Genomic DNA, 17,852 nt, shown 5'->3' on the forward strand with positions numbered 1-17,852 from the left:
TTTTTTTTTTTTTTTTTTTTTTAGCATTTCAATACTAATTTAGTAGTAAGGTCAGGTAAGAGGTTTACCTGTGATTACAGTCTGACAGCTTAATCTGTGTGGTCTTTTGTCAGATTTTCTGAAAGGTATTCAAGCAAAGGTTCCAGATGAGGAGAAGCAGCAACTTTTAGAAACCTAACAACATGTAATTTTGTTGAATTTGCATTAAAAAAATGCCAGATTATTTTTTTTAAATTGCACCTGCTTGTTTCGATTACAATAGGCTTACTGAAATGAGTCTCCTATAAATGTCATGACGACTATCACTACTGTGTTCTCTCTCCTATTTTTTAAACATTTTACTGAGATCTGCTTTGCTATCATTCAAATATTTGATGTGCATTACTAGACAGAACAATATATCACCCAGGTTTAACAGCTGTGGTTTTGCTTATATTGAAAACTGGTTTGTAGCAATTTTCTTCTACAGTAGATTTATTTTTCATTAACTTGTGTTCTAATTGACGTTTTTTTTAAATGGCATTTTAAGACAAAACTCATCATTTTCTTTTTTAATGCTCTTAAGCCAATCATGTACTTTTTTTAATATTGCAGGGGCAGGGCAGGGCAGGGAGGCCAGGCTGGAGGCGGGCTCTTCCTGGCTAGGCAGATCTGGTGGCACATGCCCTGCTGGATAAGCAGTGATAGCAGCAGTGAGAGCCATCAGATGAGCACTGGATGTGCCCCACACAGTGGTGGGAGCTGCCCCCCTCCCTTGCCATGCTTCCCAATGAGCCACACCCTGTGCCCCCCAGATGAGCCACTTGTGGCTCTGTCCCGCACCCCGCCCCGCCCCATCTGGTCAGCACCTGCCACAGCCCCAGCCCCATTCCTTCCCTCACTGCAGGAGCCTTGATCTGCCCCCCACATCCCTCCCACCACACCAGACTTACCAGCTGGATGCAGCTCTTCAAGCTTCGGAAATTGGATTGGTATTGGCCAATATGCCTCCTTAAAAATCCGCTGTTTGTATTGGCCCCAAAAATCTCTATTGGTGTGCCCTTACTTAAAATCAAAGCTCCCAATACAGAAAAGGAAAGGGGGAATGGAAACAGAGGCCTAGAAAGGAGAAGTGCCAAGTGCTGGAGCACATTTATTGCTTAATTTACAATCCACTGCTGTATTTACTGAAGCACAGTATCTTATTGTGTACCTCAATCCAAACAATCTAATATGCAAGTACTCTAATTACTCTATGAAATATACAGATATTTTTAAGCCATCACTTTTTTAAAATCAAAGCTCTAGATGAAAAGGCAATGTACCTCATACAAAGTGATCACACCGTATGTTTGCACTGGCTCTCTCCATTGAAGAAAGATCTTCTCTTCAAAGGTGTTTCCTTGGATTGATTCAAGTGGTACAGCACTTGGGACTAATGGGAGGAAAAAGAAAAATGTATGGTTTAGGAAAAGTAATGTATAGAGAGGTTTAACCTAGCATTAACATCTTCTAGGACTGCTAACAGTCCATCAAATTTCAGTCCCCTGTTGAGATATAATACTTATATTCTGCAGGTATAATCAGTCTTTGGCAAATTTTTAAACAGACTTAATATCATCCTTTTCTCTTCTCTCTTTCTCCCAGATAAAATGGGTGTATAATACATTATACATCTGTTAGGAAATTACACATTTTATCTCTTCCCCATAGAATGACAAACACAGGATTGCTCTATGCGATTTTCTTCTTTAAATGTACAGTATTATAAAGGAAAAAGGATAAGCATATATGCCACCTGCAGTACAGTGAAGTCTAAAACAAATAAGTAGTGCTCCTCAGTAAAATGTCATTGATGAAAAAGGTGGAGAATTTGACTTTTTAACATTTAAGTCTAGTGTCTTGAAGACAACTTCTTGCTGATAAGTCCAGTATCAATACTTCTTCAGTCATTAATGTCTCCTATTAATTAGAAATATATTGAAAACTTGTATATGACATGCATAACAGTACTGAAGTTTCAGATACTATGATTAACCTGTACTAGGAATAGAGGGTCATACTTGGCATAGATCAGTGATGTTGGCTGATATTAGGACAGAAGCTTAACAGTGAAATGGTGATGATGACAATCCAAATATCTGATTGCCTTTCTTCAAGTCTTTTATTATAGGAGACTACTGGGACTAAAAAGTCAGTTTTATCAGAAGATTCTGGTAGAAAGATGCTGTCAGGCCTTCACTACAGTCTCCTCCCAAGCTTTGCAACTGCTGGCTTTTCTTCCCCCATAAAATGCTTCATAAAATACATAGAATGTTTTAGCATAACCCTAAAATGCAATATTCGGAGCAGAGAGGTGCTCACAAGGTCTGTGCACATCAGTTTATACCACAGACAGACCTTGAACTTAATAGTAGCTTGGCTAAGCTCTCACCAAGTAAAAACAATAACTATCTAGAAAGGTACAAAAGGGTTACCCAAAAGAAGAAGACATTATGCTTTAGGAAGATAACAGTAATATAATTAAAGAAAAAAAAAGGAAACATCATTGACTTAATAAATTATATTAAACAATGGAATATTTTCTCAAGCGTGGAAAAAGGCACTTCCTTTGGGCCATTTAAAACTGAATTAGGTTAAAAACAGACCATAGGAAGGAGTCCTCCATGAAGAGTTGGACTAGCAGAATAATTTGCTCCCAGCTCCAATTCAATGAAATGAATAACAGGCAGTGGCAGAGTCCTACTTTTACAGGGTATAAACTTGCTCCAACACACAGGTGCATGTTAAAGTATCTTGGAAAATCAACTTACAGGCTAGGGACAGAAGTAACACATAAATTGGCATAAGTGATCAGAAATTGGTTTAAACCTGTAACTGAACAGAAGTTCAGTGCACATTAACCAGTTTCAAAACGGCTGAAACTGGTTTAAAATACACCTGGTTGAATGCAGTATCAGACTTAACTGATTAGGGTCAAACCAGTTTATGAAACTTCTGGCTGGGGTCTAGGGCCAGGGAGGGGGGTTAAACACCCCTTCCCCCATTCAAACTTACTGCTGGCTGCAATTGTGGACTACAAATCCCAGGGGCACCTGGAAGCAAGAAGAGGAAGTGAGGAACAACCCTGAAGAGTCCTGCTGCTGTAATTCTGCACTGCAAATCCCAGAAACTTCAGGGACAGCAGGAAAAGGAAGTGAACACAGCCACAGAACCATAGTCTAGCTCCCCCCTTTCTTCTGACCTGAGCCACTGTAGGCAGGCATGTGGCTGCACTTCCTGAATCAAAGGTAAATGTCTGTTCACTTCTGTTTCAATTTAATTTGTGCTGCTTAGACTAACCTGCAAAGACTGGACTGATTCAGGCTTGGTCTTGACTGTCTGTATTTAGTCACATAATACAATATAAAAGCAGTGCAGTTGCAAACCCTATTTCCACACCTCCTCTTCCATGAATGCGCTGCAATACTGGAGCAAAGGATGATGCACCCATGTCAAGTGGTTAAAGGACATCATGTAAAAATGACTGCTTAAAAAAAAATTAACTAAAAGATAAAAAGGTTAAATTTAATGACCTCTGTAGTTCACAGTTTATATATATAAACAGTACATAATGGCCCAGATCCTACAAGGCTAACTTCTACCTGTACACCAAAAAATTTGGAAGTTGGGTTTATAGTAATTCCAAAAACATGCTTCATTTTTTATACATCTTTGGTCATGTCTGCACAAGATGCTTACTGCGCAGAAGCTTGTTACTAATGTACAGCAGTGTCACGGGGTACAAACTGTGATGCGATGCTACTGCGCAGTAGTAAGCTACTGCACAGTCATCATCACTACGAGGCCATGCAAGAATGCTACTGCACAGTAACACCACTTACTGCACAGTCATTTAATACTTGGGTATGCAAGTAGTAAATGATGGTGCAGTAACAACTGCACAGTCACTGTTTCATGTAGATGTGGCCTCTGTAGTTCACAGTTAGTATGTGTGTAATGCATGTTCTTGGAATTACTATAGACTCAACCTCCAAATTTTTCAGTATAGGAGCAGGAGAGAGAAAGAGAGAGAGAGGGAGAGAGAGAGAGAGAAAGCAAGAATGAGAGCATAATGCATGTTCTTGGAATTACTATAGATCCAATGTCCCATTTTTCATTGTAGGATTAGAAGTTAAAGGATCTGGGCCAATATATACTGTTAAATAAGTTGACAGCTGTACATTAAAAACAAGAAGGTAAACTCTTGTATCTTTTCTGGTTCTTGGCCTTTCCAATGCATGCAGTATTCAATACAAGCAAAGTATTCGGGGAGTCTTTTATTTAACGAATTAGTATGGGTGGCTTGTTTTGTAAGATTTATTTTGGTTTGTAAGTTTTAGCAATTATCCTGAACAACACAAGCAATGACATTTTATTGACATATAACTTTAATTTGTTTTTGAAAGCTCTGGGTTTCAATTTTTTTTTCTATTTCTGACAGGGAAAATTTGGCAATATTTAGAAATATATGTAGTTTCTTTTTTCATACAAGTGTCCAGTGATCCTGACTATACAGGAACAGAGCTTCACGTCAGGAAGGAAGGATTATTCATCCCTGAACTGCCAGATTCTCTTGAGAAATATGAGAAGGCCTTTTCTATTGTGAATGCTTGATTGACCAAAAGAAAGTCTTTTTGAATTTCACTGTTAAAAAGGCAAGTTATTCATTAGAAGGGTATATGAGAAATGATAATATGCCTTATTTAAAAAATGTACTACAATGGAAAGAGTCACAGAATCATGATCCTACTCTTACAGAACTTTCTACACCAAGAGTATTAAAAGAACGATCTGAGAAGCCGTCAGATCTTCAGTGGTGATTTTAACAAGTCTTAAACTATTGGGGAAGTTCAAGAAGACTGGTAAAAAGCAAACATTATTCCAGTTATAAAAAAGGGATACATGAAATAACCAAACTGATTAGCTTGACATTAATACAGTACTAGGAAAAATCATGGAAAGGCTAATATGGAACACAAATTAGTAAAAAATTAAAGGATAGCAGCAAAATTAATTCTGGACAATACAATATTATGGAACTAGGTTTTACCAAACTTATTTTTGTGAGATTACAGTTTTGCTGATAAAGGTGATTAATTTGTGTTAATATATTTAGGATTCTATTAGACATTTGACTTGGTGCTATATGACATTCTGATAAAAAAAATAGTACCATACAAAACCAATACAGCATATAGTGAAGGGATAAAACTATAGCTAACTGACAGATCTACAAATATATATTGTAAATGTGGATTCACCATGTAATGTTTGTTTACTGTAGAATCGTCTGGTGATTTGATTTATTGTTGGCCAAATACAATAACTGACATGATTTGGAAGAAAATACAAATTGACAGTGGCAAAGTGTTCAGTTAAAGAAACTAGGGGAGTTGGAAACCATTTTGGTTTACAAAGTGATCTGGTATAGCCAAAAGCAAAGCCAAGCATCCATGAATGAAGTTCAGTTGCATGAACTGGGTAAAGGAATGTATTCTGGAGTACTGCAAAGGTGGTATGAAGCCTGGTCACAAAACAGCATAATCTCCTGGGTTGACATTGTCGTTAAGAGGGCTGTAGTGCAATCCTTTGATCCATATGAAGGGTAATCAAGTAGGAATATTGGAGGTAGCATTACCTCAGCACATTTGCGGATGAGATTATTACTGGGACACTTGATTAACCATAGGAACTTGTGAGGAGGGGATTTTGTATATGCTCTAACTCTTGAAGTCTCTGAATAGACCCTGAATGTTTCCTTCTAAAACATATGTTATAACCCAAGTAGTGTAATGGACTTGATGCAAGAACTACTATCTGTTATGCAGAAGGTCAGACCACGTGCTTATAAGATTCCCTTTCTAGCTTTAAAATTGATTAAGTCAATAGAAATTCTGCTACTGGCTTTAATGAAATCAGTATTGGGACCTGCACAAGTAATAACCCTGTTAGATGACCGTCTGGTAATTTGCATGTTTGATTAATGCAACTTCACACAAAATTGCAAATGCATTTAAATTTTTTCTGCTTCAGTCTTTTATTTCCTCTCCACTTTTTTCTACAGTACACCTCAATTTCAGAGTGTGCGTGACGGTATGCATATCTGTAAATATATACACACCTTTTTTTAAATTAGTATTTTTTTCAATACATTTGCTGAAGGAAGTAAATGCAAAAACTCACCATCTTCATCAGTTTGTACTACAAGTTCTTGACTTTCTTTTCGACCTTCAGGGTTCATCAGTACGAGTTTTATGCTAACATTTGTGTACGGTGACAGATTAGTAATTGTGTGCTGAGGGTGTGAGCTTTCCGTATCCCAACTAACTTCCTCTCTGACTTGCTCTTGTCCTCCAGCTTGATAGCGGTAGTGGACTGTGAGGTTGTATCGATGGCAACGTGTTACGTTGTATCCAAATGGCTCCCAACGAATAGTGATTTGACGAGATTTGATTTCCACAACTTCTAGTTTCCGTGGTCCACGCATGGGATCTGTAAACATACCCAAATAATTTTATCTAATTTTTACACACATTAAAATCTTAAAAGTAACCATATACAATCTTTGCATATTATACATTAATGACAAGTTGTACACATATTCATTTGACACTATCATACCACAGCTATACAGAAATTAGAGGAAGATTAAATGCTACTTAATTGACCAAAACCTGCTTCTGATGAAAGTGAAACTCCTTTCATTCCTTCTGGCCTGGGTAACAGCGAGACTACAATAAGAAACTGAACCCAAGTTTCAACCATAGCTCTGTACTATTGCTGAGATGGCATATGTCCTACATTTTTAGTGAATTATCTACGTATTCAAAACATTCTCATTAGTAGAGCTATTATACATATTTAGCAATAAACTGGATTTTTTTTTGTAGAGGAGCCCTCAACAAGATTAAAGACAATGTCTGATTTTATCTATTGCTTCACTAGTTAAATGCTTAGAAGAGTTTTAATGAGCTAGAAATTTCTTATACATAAACAAATTAATATGCATCTCCCCTCTCTCATGTTTATTAATCAACATGTCTTTACCAACAGTGTTCTAAGCACTTTCCACCAGACTTCATCACTTTTACTTTTTACTAAAATCCCAGCATGCTTACAATATTTGTTCAAAGATATTACTCATCTTCATCTTAACTCCTTGAAGAAAAGGTGTTAAGGAATTATGTGTTCTCTGTTCCAGCCTACAAAGAAAAGCTTTAATGATTTTTGTTTTTGCTTTAGATCCTTTAACTATTCTTGTATTAATTGTTGTGGAATCGCACAGTGTTGATCAGCTTTACAAAATATATATATTTTTCAATCTAGACTCCATACTGCATTTGCCTGTTTATGGCCAGATGCCAGTGTTAAATTAACTCAACAATGAAGTTCTCCGTTTTGCGCCCCCCCTCCAACAGCACTTTACTTTCAGCTTGGTACACCCTTGCAGTGAACATGCCCAGAAGAGGTATCATGTCAGTTTGAGCTGATTCACCCAGGGTCTCTATTGTTCACATGCTTCAACAGGGCTTTTTGGCACTTTAATAGTTGACTGAATCAGCTATTAGATAAAAGCACCAACAAGCCCTGCTGAAGAATGTGAGCTAGACCAGGTCAAATTGACACAATTCCTCTTCTGGAAAAGTGTTATTCTCCCCCCCGTCAACAACCTTTGTGACTGGACTGAGTGAGCCACATTCTTGGTTAGATTAATTCAGTTGGAGCAACGCAACTCACTAAATCAATCTTGATCATTGGATGCAAGTTTTGTATCTTACCACAATTTAAGAGAAGAAAGGTAAATCTCAAAAGATACAAAACTACCAAAGTTTGAACGTTTCCCTAAATGTCTATATCTACATAATTCAAGCAGAAATCTCATGAATACTGGTGCTTTTTTCTTGATTTCTATCTCAGTTTCCAGCAATTCATGATTCAGGTTTTTTCTGGGAATACTGTAAGAATAGCCTTTCATCTGGTACTTTGAAACTGCTGCATTATTTGCAATGGAATCAATAGGCCCAGCGCATTAAAGGTGTAATGACACTATTACTGTACATTAAGGCTTGAGATTTTGAGTACAGAAACCTTGGTCCACTAAGTTCTATGGCAGGTACACCAGAAATTTCATACCAAAGTTAAGAAATATACAGATTAGGAAACATACAAGAAAAAAAACCAAAAAAACCCCCAAAGCTTTTCGAAACTGAAATAAAAAGGTTGTATAAAATAAACTAAATCAAAGCTTATAAAGTCCTTTTGCTAGAGAGAGAACATTCTTTCTCTCATTAATTTACTTATTCTACCAAGCACTCCTCCTCTGTGGAAAAGAAAAGGTTAGTATTATTGATGAAGCTTTAGTAAATTACTCTGAGAATGATGGTTTCTTTACCTGATTTTGAGGAGACAGACAGACACCAGGTGGGACTAGAAATATGATAGTAAAAGGTGGGGAAACTCAGCCTTGGTTGATGATTTTAAGATATAAGGTAGGCAATCATTAATGGACAGATGATATAGGCTGATAAGTCAGCCATGACATTGATTACTATGGACTCTGACTTGCTTTATCAGTTCAGGACATCACTTATGTAGGTTTGATCAGATTACTTTCTTTTACTCTTCATTCAAAAGCTGACCAGATCTAAATGAGACCCCTCACTCCATCATGGTAGTGCCATGCTATGGTGCAGTCTAACAATCAGGTGAAAATTCAAGAGAGAGCATAGGAGGGAGATGCTGGGAGAAATCGGCTGGGACAAGGAAGAAAAGATAAAAACAAGATCTTGTATAGGGTCCTTGCTGTTCAGGTATCCTCACCGATCTGTTGCTCTGGATAACCTGGTAGTCAAGGGTCACCAATAAAGGGCAATCTCTAGACTGAAAAAAAAGCCAGCTGGCTATTGCTAAAGGGAATCCCCCTGCCCCCAAACCCATGAGTCTGTTATGTTATTTTGTTTCCCAAATTTTCTCTTTTTAAAGTCTTTCTATTTACTCTTCAACTACCCCCTTCCCCTCCCCCCAAACCTAATGATGGCAGAAGAATTTATTTTGCAAATTCTGGTTGGAACCTATTTGTGCACATGGTAGACATAAAAAAAATGGAGAAAAATGTTTATTTGAACTTCTGAACTGCAAAAAAGGCTATGCGTTGGTTCTGATTTGTGTTATGCCCAGTAAGTCATGCTAATTTTTAGTCTATATTATAACTTAAAATGTGGTCTATGACAATAGGTAAAGACAACAGTCTAACAAAAGGACCACAAACCAACCTCTGTCTGACCAAAAGGTAAGTGTTAGTGTCTTTTTCTTTATACCTTCCAAACATGGAAATATCTAACTCACTCTTTATACCTTAAAATACCAATTTAATTCACACAGTTTAAATGTAGTACATTACTCTCAACATAATGTAGAAGCTCATTTACTTCCCCCTGAGGATATCTAGGAAGTGAAAGAAATGTAGAGTACTTATACTGCTGTGTGCCTGTCCAATAACTCAAGAACAATGATGTTATGAGTTCTGGGCTAAGATTTTATCTTGTTTTACATGTGTAGCCCAGGTAACTTGGGTATATACTCCCCTTCTCCAATTGAAGGGGATTGATAGCTGGCAGGTGTGCTGTGAGGCAGGAACTGCAGACTGCTTGGTTTCCCTCCATCCCTATATAACCAGGCCAGGACAGTCAGGGGACTTAACTATATACAAATTTATTTACATTAACTTATCACAAGGGAAAGGAACATGGATATAAACATATGTACAATGTATATATATATTTATAAGATATCTAAATCAGTAAGATAAACAATACCCTCTGGGTAAATGACATAAAACCTTATACCAGTGCTCCAGATATAGGTAAGTCACAAGTAAGTATCTGATCTGAAACAGGTAAACTCCAAAGATAAACTCAATCCTGAGGAGAAACCCCAATGCCCTTGGGCTTTTCCCAAGCCCTACAAAGAAGCTGGTAACTTTAGGGGGGCCCTCTCAGTGGGACCTTCACTTTCAGGAGCCCTTAACTAACCAGGAGGGGGACTCCCCTCCCCTGCGGGAATCTTCTTTTCCCTGAAACTCACGGCTCCCAGGCCCGGAGGAGGGTCCCCGTCCTCTGTGCCAGGCTGCTCTCTCGCCTGCAGTGGGCTTCAGGGGGGGGAGGTCACTGTCCCCTGGAACAGGGCTCCGCTATGTAGGGCTTCTGGGGTCTCTGGCAGGCTCAGCAGCCCGCTCAACATCTGGCTTTCTGGAGTCAACCTTTTGCTGTGGATCAGAGGCCTGGGCTGCCTCGTGCAGCACCAGGCTGGGTCTGCTCCAAGACCGTCCATATAGCACCTCCTGCACCGAGCTCCCAGCCTTGTTCTGGGGGTTGAGGAGCTGAGCCGCCCAAGCGCTCCAAAGGTCCTGCTCCATGCACCGTCCTGTGCACCGTGTCTCTGGCCGCATGCCAGAGGTTGCAGACCTGAGCTGTCTCACACAGCTCCCAGGGTCTGGACACCATGTGCCATGCTGCACACCAAGAGCCTAGCTGCTGGAGCCGTCTGCCGTTCCCCCACTGATGGAAGACTTCAGGGGCGCTTCTGGGCTACTGCTTCGCCCTGCTGAGCAGCTCTCCTCAGCTCTTCTAAGCTCTGCCCTTCTCTCTTCCAAATGTGTTCCTCTCATGCTGGGCATGAAGCTCCTTTTATATGCTCCAGGGCTCCACCCCTGAAGTCTTCCGGACCTGAGTGTTGCAGTCTTCAATCAGGTCCATGGGGGAGGGGGGACACGACACTCCTCTCCCCGTCCCCTCAGGAAAGGGGCATTACTGAACTCCTCTTGCTGCCTCTTGATTGGGGGATGGACACCACCAATCAAAACAGCAAAATTTCAGGCCTGGGACTCAACCCAAGCTCCAAAAGGCAAGCCTGCTACACATGGATGGATCTAGGATTTTGAAAAGAGGAGTGCAGGTGGTATGGTGCATCATCACATATAACTTAACACATTTTTTCAGTTAAGGAGCAACTAGAAACTTGACTAATGTGCTAGAAGCCTAGAACTATAACATTCAGTTTAAGGTCAAAGATAAAACACATGTACCTTTATTAGAATCTGCACTACTTTGCTAGATTCTATATTAAGTTTAGAAAATGCAACAAGCTAGGCAAAAAATGGTCAAACAATATCATTTCATTTGTCCTGTAGTCATTATATTTAAATGTAGCAATCTCATTCCAATTTGTAAAACAAAGTCTAGCCCTCTTAAGTGTTCCTCCAATGCTTCACTTCAGTCAAGCCTACACCTGACTTAATTTTACTACACCTGAGTTAAGGTTTTTAGCTAGAGCTAAAGACAGTCTTCAGTGTTGTAAAATAAAAGAGACATTACCAGGAATGGTTAATAGGCAGCAATATTGCAAAAGAAAGGATAGTCTGAATAGTGAAACATTATATTTAATAAACTGAGAGAGGGGCATTAACATTAACTGCACCCCTCCCTTAGATTTACCCCTGTTGTTTTAGCATTCTTTGGTATTTTTTTCATCACTTTCTGATTGATCACTTCCCAACTTTAAATGAAGTGAAACAGTATGAACTAAACATTTTATAGTTAAATTTGCTTTTGTGCCCTTTAGAACAGTATTGATTATCCCTGCAGCACTGGAAGACCATTGTCCTAAAACTGCAGTATGTTGTATAAATTAAGTGATAACTTTGTAAGTAGAAAAGTGTAATTTCACACAGTGCTAATCACCATTCAAACCACTTTTCCCAGACCAGAAGACAAATACAGTACTGCCAAAATAAGGCATGAATGCCATCGCTATCATTTTATATGCAACATACAAATCTCATAGGGTTAGCTAATAGGGTAATTAATTATATTTTCACGACTAGCAGACTACAACTAATTGTTAAACATTTGTTTTCTCCTTACTTGGTAAAATGCTAGACCCTACTATTTACACTGCAGCTCTCTGGATAAACTGACGTTTTATTGCCCCTCAGTATTCTGGCTACGATGATAGACCCCATTGACATGAATCATGAGGCAAACTGGGACAATATGGGCCCACTGACTCATGATAAGAGAGTAGGATTTCTTCCCTGAGGAATGTAATGTCTGTCATGCCTGAAACTTAGTCAGGTAGTTCTTACCAATTCCCCTGATGGTGCCTGCAGCATTTTTCATGCTGCTCTCTTTCTGCCAGTTTTAGCTGGGTATCAAGCAGTGAAGGCTGACAGTTGCAGCTCTGACCTCAGGGACCAGCAAGCCCAGTTCTAGCCCCTGGCACTTTAGCATCCCATTTAATCAGTGATCCTGGCTTCTTCTACATTCAGCTGTGCTTTCCCGAGAATATGGTGCAGAAACTGACTGATAGGATCAATTTCTACTGCAGGTTCAATTCACAGCTCATTCCTCTGGATTTTTGCACTTTACCTCTTATTACAACTACAATGCTTTTTCAGAAACTCAATTTCAGAATCTGAGAAAGACATTTAGGTGTAATTTTAGGATCCTGTCATTGATAATCAAAAACTTGAGTTGAGAATTAAAGCTCACGTTCAAGATTCCTCTTTTGTGTCTCACTGTGGCCTGTAGAAGCCTATATGGAAAAAACTTGCATTCAGTGGGCTCTGGCTAGAGACCTAATGAATAATGAACAAATAAAAGACCAAAAAAGAAAATAGTATGGTCGCTTCACACAACTCATTTTTATATACATTTGTTTCAAGAATACATATGTGTCCTGAATCAAATAGGAACCAAAGGGAGTCTAAAACACTTCTTCAAGAGATGACATTTGAAAACGAATGCAAACAAAAAAAATGTAGTATATGTTTTGTCCAAATAAAATATCCATGTAATTAAACTCTTTCAATAAACTTAATTTCTAAACTGGCATTTGTTAGTTTTCCAGGGGAAGTAAAGAATAGTTAGAATTAGATGCATCAGACAACAGATCTCTAGAAAGGTCAGCAAAACAACAGCTAAATGCTAATAGAATGATTTGATATTCCAGATAGTAAATAATTCTTAAAATGCTTCATTAAATTGAGGCTCAAAGGATGTCGAGTGGTGTTGTGAGGGTGTTAAGAGTGGAGTAATGGCTTGGATTTGTATTTTTAATAGTTGTCAAGAGTGCCAAATACACAAGATAGGCCCTTTTCAATTTTGTAAATTCTTTTAAACTATATAAAACAAAATTGTATGTTTTTAAAAGTATCCTTACTATTGCTCAGACTCTTTCTAAAGGTATGCCTTTATCCCTCACATTAGGGCTGTCTGATTTCTTTGGCCCAGCAGCTGGATCCAGACTGTGGAGCTTCTTACAGGCCAAATCGCTTGCTTCTGGTAATGGTGTCATGGCCTCTTGGTGTTGCTGCCAGAGCCGCTGCACTGGCACAACTCTGGAACCCACAATGAATGCTGACTCTGCTTACTGCCCTGCTTTTTCCTTGCCACCATTTTGAGTGACATTTATGTAAGGTTTACATGTCACTGTACTTTCTCGCATATCACATGTCCCTAAATAAGACAGCACCAACATCTCCTTTTTTAGACACAATGATCACTATCCAGAATGGCAAAATACAGACCATGATATACAAGAAACCCACGGACCAACATACATATCTGCAAGGAACGAGCAATCACCCTAAACACATAATGAAAACTGCACTATACAGCCAAACCCGCAGATGCCACTGAATTTGCACTGGGGAGAACACCTGTCATCATCACCTCACAAACCTCAAAAAGGCTTTCAGTCAACAAGGACACTCCTCCAGAGAGATTGATACCATGTGAAGAATTGCTTCAGTACAGAAGGAAAATCCCCATGAATTGCACACTGGATCATATCACCCCTCCCTGGAGCCTATATAGAAAATCCTCAAACAATTGCAACCCATACTAGACGAAGACCCAATTCTTAGGAAATCTTTCCAGAACCGCCCACCTTAGCCCTCAAACAAGCACTGAACCTAGCTAACCTTGTCACCAGAAGCAAACTTCCTACAGCCCAAAACACACCAAACGGACCCAGGCCATGCCAGATCAGATAAGAAATGTAAAACCTGTGAATACATCTCCACCCCACCCCCCACAATTACTACACCCCACAACAGAACCATCAGCATTCCTGGCTCTTCCAGCTGCACCTCCAAAAATGTAATATATCTCATCCAGTGCACCAAATGTCCTGATGGAAAATATACAGGAGAGACCAAACAACAACTCTGTACCAGAATGAATGCAAACTGAAAATCTATCAAAGATGAGAATACCCAATTACCTGTGGGGGTACATTTCTCACAAGAAAACTACTCTCTCTCCAATCTCTCAATTCTAATCCTCAAAAAACCTTTCACAGACGAGCCTATGAACTTCACTTAGTCAGCCTACTGGATGCAAAAAATCATGAACTAAATACAGACATTGGATTTATAACACATTATAACCCACCTAACATCTGACTCCCCGGGTAGCTCTCCACTACTTACCAGCTACATTCCTTCCTCTCCCCCCGGCCTGTCTCTCACCCACTGGCTCCTCAATTTACATCTTCACTGACTGGTTTTCATGCATGCAGCCCAGCCTCTGGCCTCTTTTCTATTCATTCCATCCAGGAAAAGAACACACCAACTGCACATGCTAAGGTATTTATACCCAAAAGCTTACAAAGAAGGGTATTTATACCCGAAAGCTTGCAAAAAATATTTTTTCCAACTATTTGAGTTGGTTTAATAAAAGATATCAGATTTACCCAAAGAACCTTGCCTGCCTATGTCCTTAGACTTACATGGCTACAACCTATAACCCTTAATAAGACAAACACTTTGTTTTTGGAAGGCAGAAAGTAGGGGGGAAAAATGTTTTTCCTGAGTCATGGCTGACTGTGTGGTACTCCTTGAAACAATGTCCAGGAAATATGGCATCCTAAGTCTGAGTGAGGCAGACTTCCTGTTGTGGCAGGATAGCAACAAGGCTAGGCCCAGACCTTGCAATGGCAGTATCAAGGCTGTTACTTCTTTACTGTAAATAATTCTTTATGTAAGTTCCCATTAACAATAAAGTGTTCTTTACATACTACAAGACTCATCAAGGTACTACAAAATTTATGCAGCTCCTCCCTTGCAATGAGCCAACTTCAGTGCTCAGCCAACAGCTTTGACTATGAGAGGGTTAACACAAGGATCTACCTGATTTGCTTATTAGGCTTGAGGCAAGCAGCAGCTAGCTGGGCAGCCATTACAGTACAATACCTGCCTACTTATACTCCAGTGACAAAAAAACAGCTCCCCCACTTAAGACGTGTACCCTAAGATGAGTTTGGTATGCAGGCAAGTATGGTAGTTACGCTTCTGACTTAGCCTGGAAAAGCACTCAAAAGTACTTGCTTTTTCCTGGTCACATTGAGTGACCCTGTACAAGTTACATGGAGTTCATCTGCAGAACCATCACTGAGAAATGGACTGCCCATTCACCTCCATGCCATGTATGCAAAATGCCCAGACATTTCTGTGCTGCCTCAGGGTTTTATATGTCGGAAGTGGAGGGTCAGTTGACCCTTGCCGGCCACTCTGGTGACAGGGAGCGGGAGGAGGTTGGCAGCTTCCGGACAGCTTTGGCCAGTCTGGGTGACTAACCATAGAGTGGCAGGCCAAGGTAAGTGGCTCTGCTGCCAGGCCATGGACCCAGGTATGAGGCTACAGTACTGAAAAGACTTAGTCCCTGTACCTTAGTTCTCTATCAATAAAATGGAAATGAGAATATTTCTTTGGTTGTCAAACAATGTTGAACGTAATCCTGTGAGTGTCTGTAAGGCATTCTGATATGATATGCTGTACACAACCAGATACTTAATCCTTTACACACTGATGATCACTGCAGCCCTTATCCAATGCAGCACTTAAGCACATGTTTAACTTTAGATATGAGATTACTCAGGCATTTACAATCAAGTGAATGCTTTAAGTCCTCATCTTGAACCTGGGAAGCCAATGGGATTCTGCCAGTAATTTCAATGAGATCAGTGGAAGTGTGGGCAATGTAAATGATCAGAGAAGATGATGAGACTATGAGAGTTTCAGTCTTCCCTTCAGAGAAATTTAAGCCAGCTAAATTAAAACAAAACAAAACATTCTAACTTCTAATAATGAAGCTTGAACCTCTTACCTCACAAATATGCATACAGCATCCAAAAGGAAATGCTCTCCTATTATGCCTCCTGTGAGTACAACTTACTACAGAAGTTGTAAATTCATTTTTGTTTTCAAAGAAAAGGAATTTAAAAAACATAAGCCTCCACGTTTACTAAATGTTTTAAGTTTTTCCTGTTCATCTCCTCTTATTTCACTATTTCTAATCTTTCCATGGTTGCAATAGATGCTGTTTAGAGCAGTTTACAAATCTCGGCAAATGGTTTAATGAAAGATCACATTCAAATATGATGGTTTGATTTTTACATGCAATTATTCTAGTATGTGTTCATCATCAAAGCATCCTGAAAAGAACTTTCCTGTTTAAACATAATGTAGTTCTTATACTGTAACATAGGTTTTTTCCACCCTTCTCATCTGTCAAGGAAGCCAAGAAGACAGTTGGGGAAAAGAGCAGTGGGCCAGATCTTAGCTGGTGTAAACCGAAAGAGAGATTTTACAGCAGCTAAGTATCTAGTTTATTGGGCTCAATTCTGCCAACCTTATTCTTGTGAACAGCCCTTACCTGCAAAAGTACTCAGCTGACTGACTAAGGGTTTGCAGAACCAAGTCATTCATTGAGTTGCTGCTATGTAATCTCAGGGACCCTGTAAAGTGGATGTTCTCAGTGTTGATAAGTTAAAGCCCTACCTATGAGAGGTTAAATAATTTATTTTAAGTGATCAGCAAACTGAAATGGAGTGTCAGCCTTGTTACAACACATTTTCCTGCATTTGGCTCTCAGACTAATTTGCCCACAAGGTAAGGAGGAAAATTTGACAATGTCTCTAATTGACCTGTTTTATCCCTTTTCTCTTCAACGCTCAGTCCTCCCTTATTCAGTTTCTGTAGTTACAAAGATAACAGTTGTTCCACATCATATTACTACTAATGTGAAATCTGGAACGAATGGGCACGAGATGGTATATCCTGTCCTTTACTTCTACGACATATTTATTCATCAGTAGTCCCAGGCATGTGTTTTAAGAACAATGCTACATCTAAAAGGATGCAATTGATTTTTTGTTTATTTCTGTGTTTCAACAGTACAATAAAAAACAGATTCACCAGCTGAAGTCACATACCCATCTCCTTGACAGAGCAAATCATTTAGCATCTGTGAGAATATTATAAAATGTGTACTAATCCCATCATTGTGAACTGCTACATAACACAGATATAGGAAATGAACACTTGCCTGCCAGAGCAAAATTTAAGTGAGACAGCAAGGAAACAAGACCACCATTTCATTTCTTCTTCGTATCTATGGAGAAGATACGCTGATTCGAACATTCTTGCCATGGAGGTTTAGAAGAAATTAAATATTTGCCCTTCCCTCCTATTTCAGTGCTGAGGATCTCCTCTTACCATGAGGAAGGCTGAGTGAAGTAATAGTTATAAAACAGCACACTCAAAATGGCTATTGCAAAAATACACCAGAAGTACCTCTTTTGCATCAGACATACATCAACAAGAAGATGGGAGTGATGAGATATCCTGAAGGGTAGATCTATATATCACACGCAGAGCCATACAGCGACACCTCAGCTAGTTCTGAACACTTTTCTCAGCAGGCATAATTAGCCAGACCAAGTAGTGAGCCTGAAGTGGCCTTCCAGATAGTTTGTATCCATTGGTCCTG

The 17,852-nt window shown here is 39.3% G+C and overlaps 1 protein-coding gene across 6 annotated transcripts in view; it reads right to left on the reverse strand.

The window, feature by feature from the left end:
• PTPRM (protein tyrosine phosphatase, receptor type M) overlaps window positions 1–17,852 on the reverse strand; it is a 939,848-nt gene that overhangs the window by 380,430 nt on the left and 541,566 nt on the right. For all 6 annotated transcript variants that reach the window (XM_019525569.1, XM_019525591.1, XM_019525577.1 and 3 more), the window contains exons 8-9: window positions 6,205–6,513; window positions 1,305–1,414 (exon numbers count right to left, since the gene is read on the reverse strand). In XM_019525569.1, coding sequence (XP_019381114.1) covers window positions 1,305–1,414; window positions 6,205–6,513 — 419 coding nt within the window. The remainder of the gene's footprint in view (window positions 1–1,304; window positions 1,415–6,204; window positions 6,514–17,852) is intronic.

The sequence above is a fragment of the Gavialis gangeticus genome, unplaced genomic scaffold (genome assembly GCF_001723915.1).
Source record: "Gavialis gangeticus isolate Ggan-Ray unplaced genomic scaffold, GavGan_comp1, whole genome shotgun sequence".
NCBI lineage: Eukaryota > Metazoa > Chordata > Crocodylia > Gavialidae > Gavialis > Gavialis gangeticus.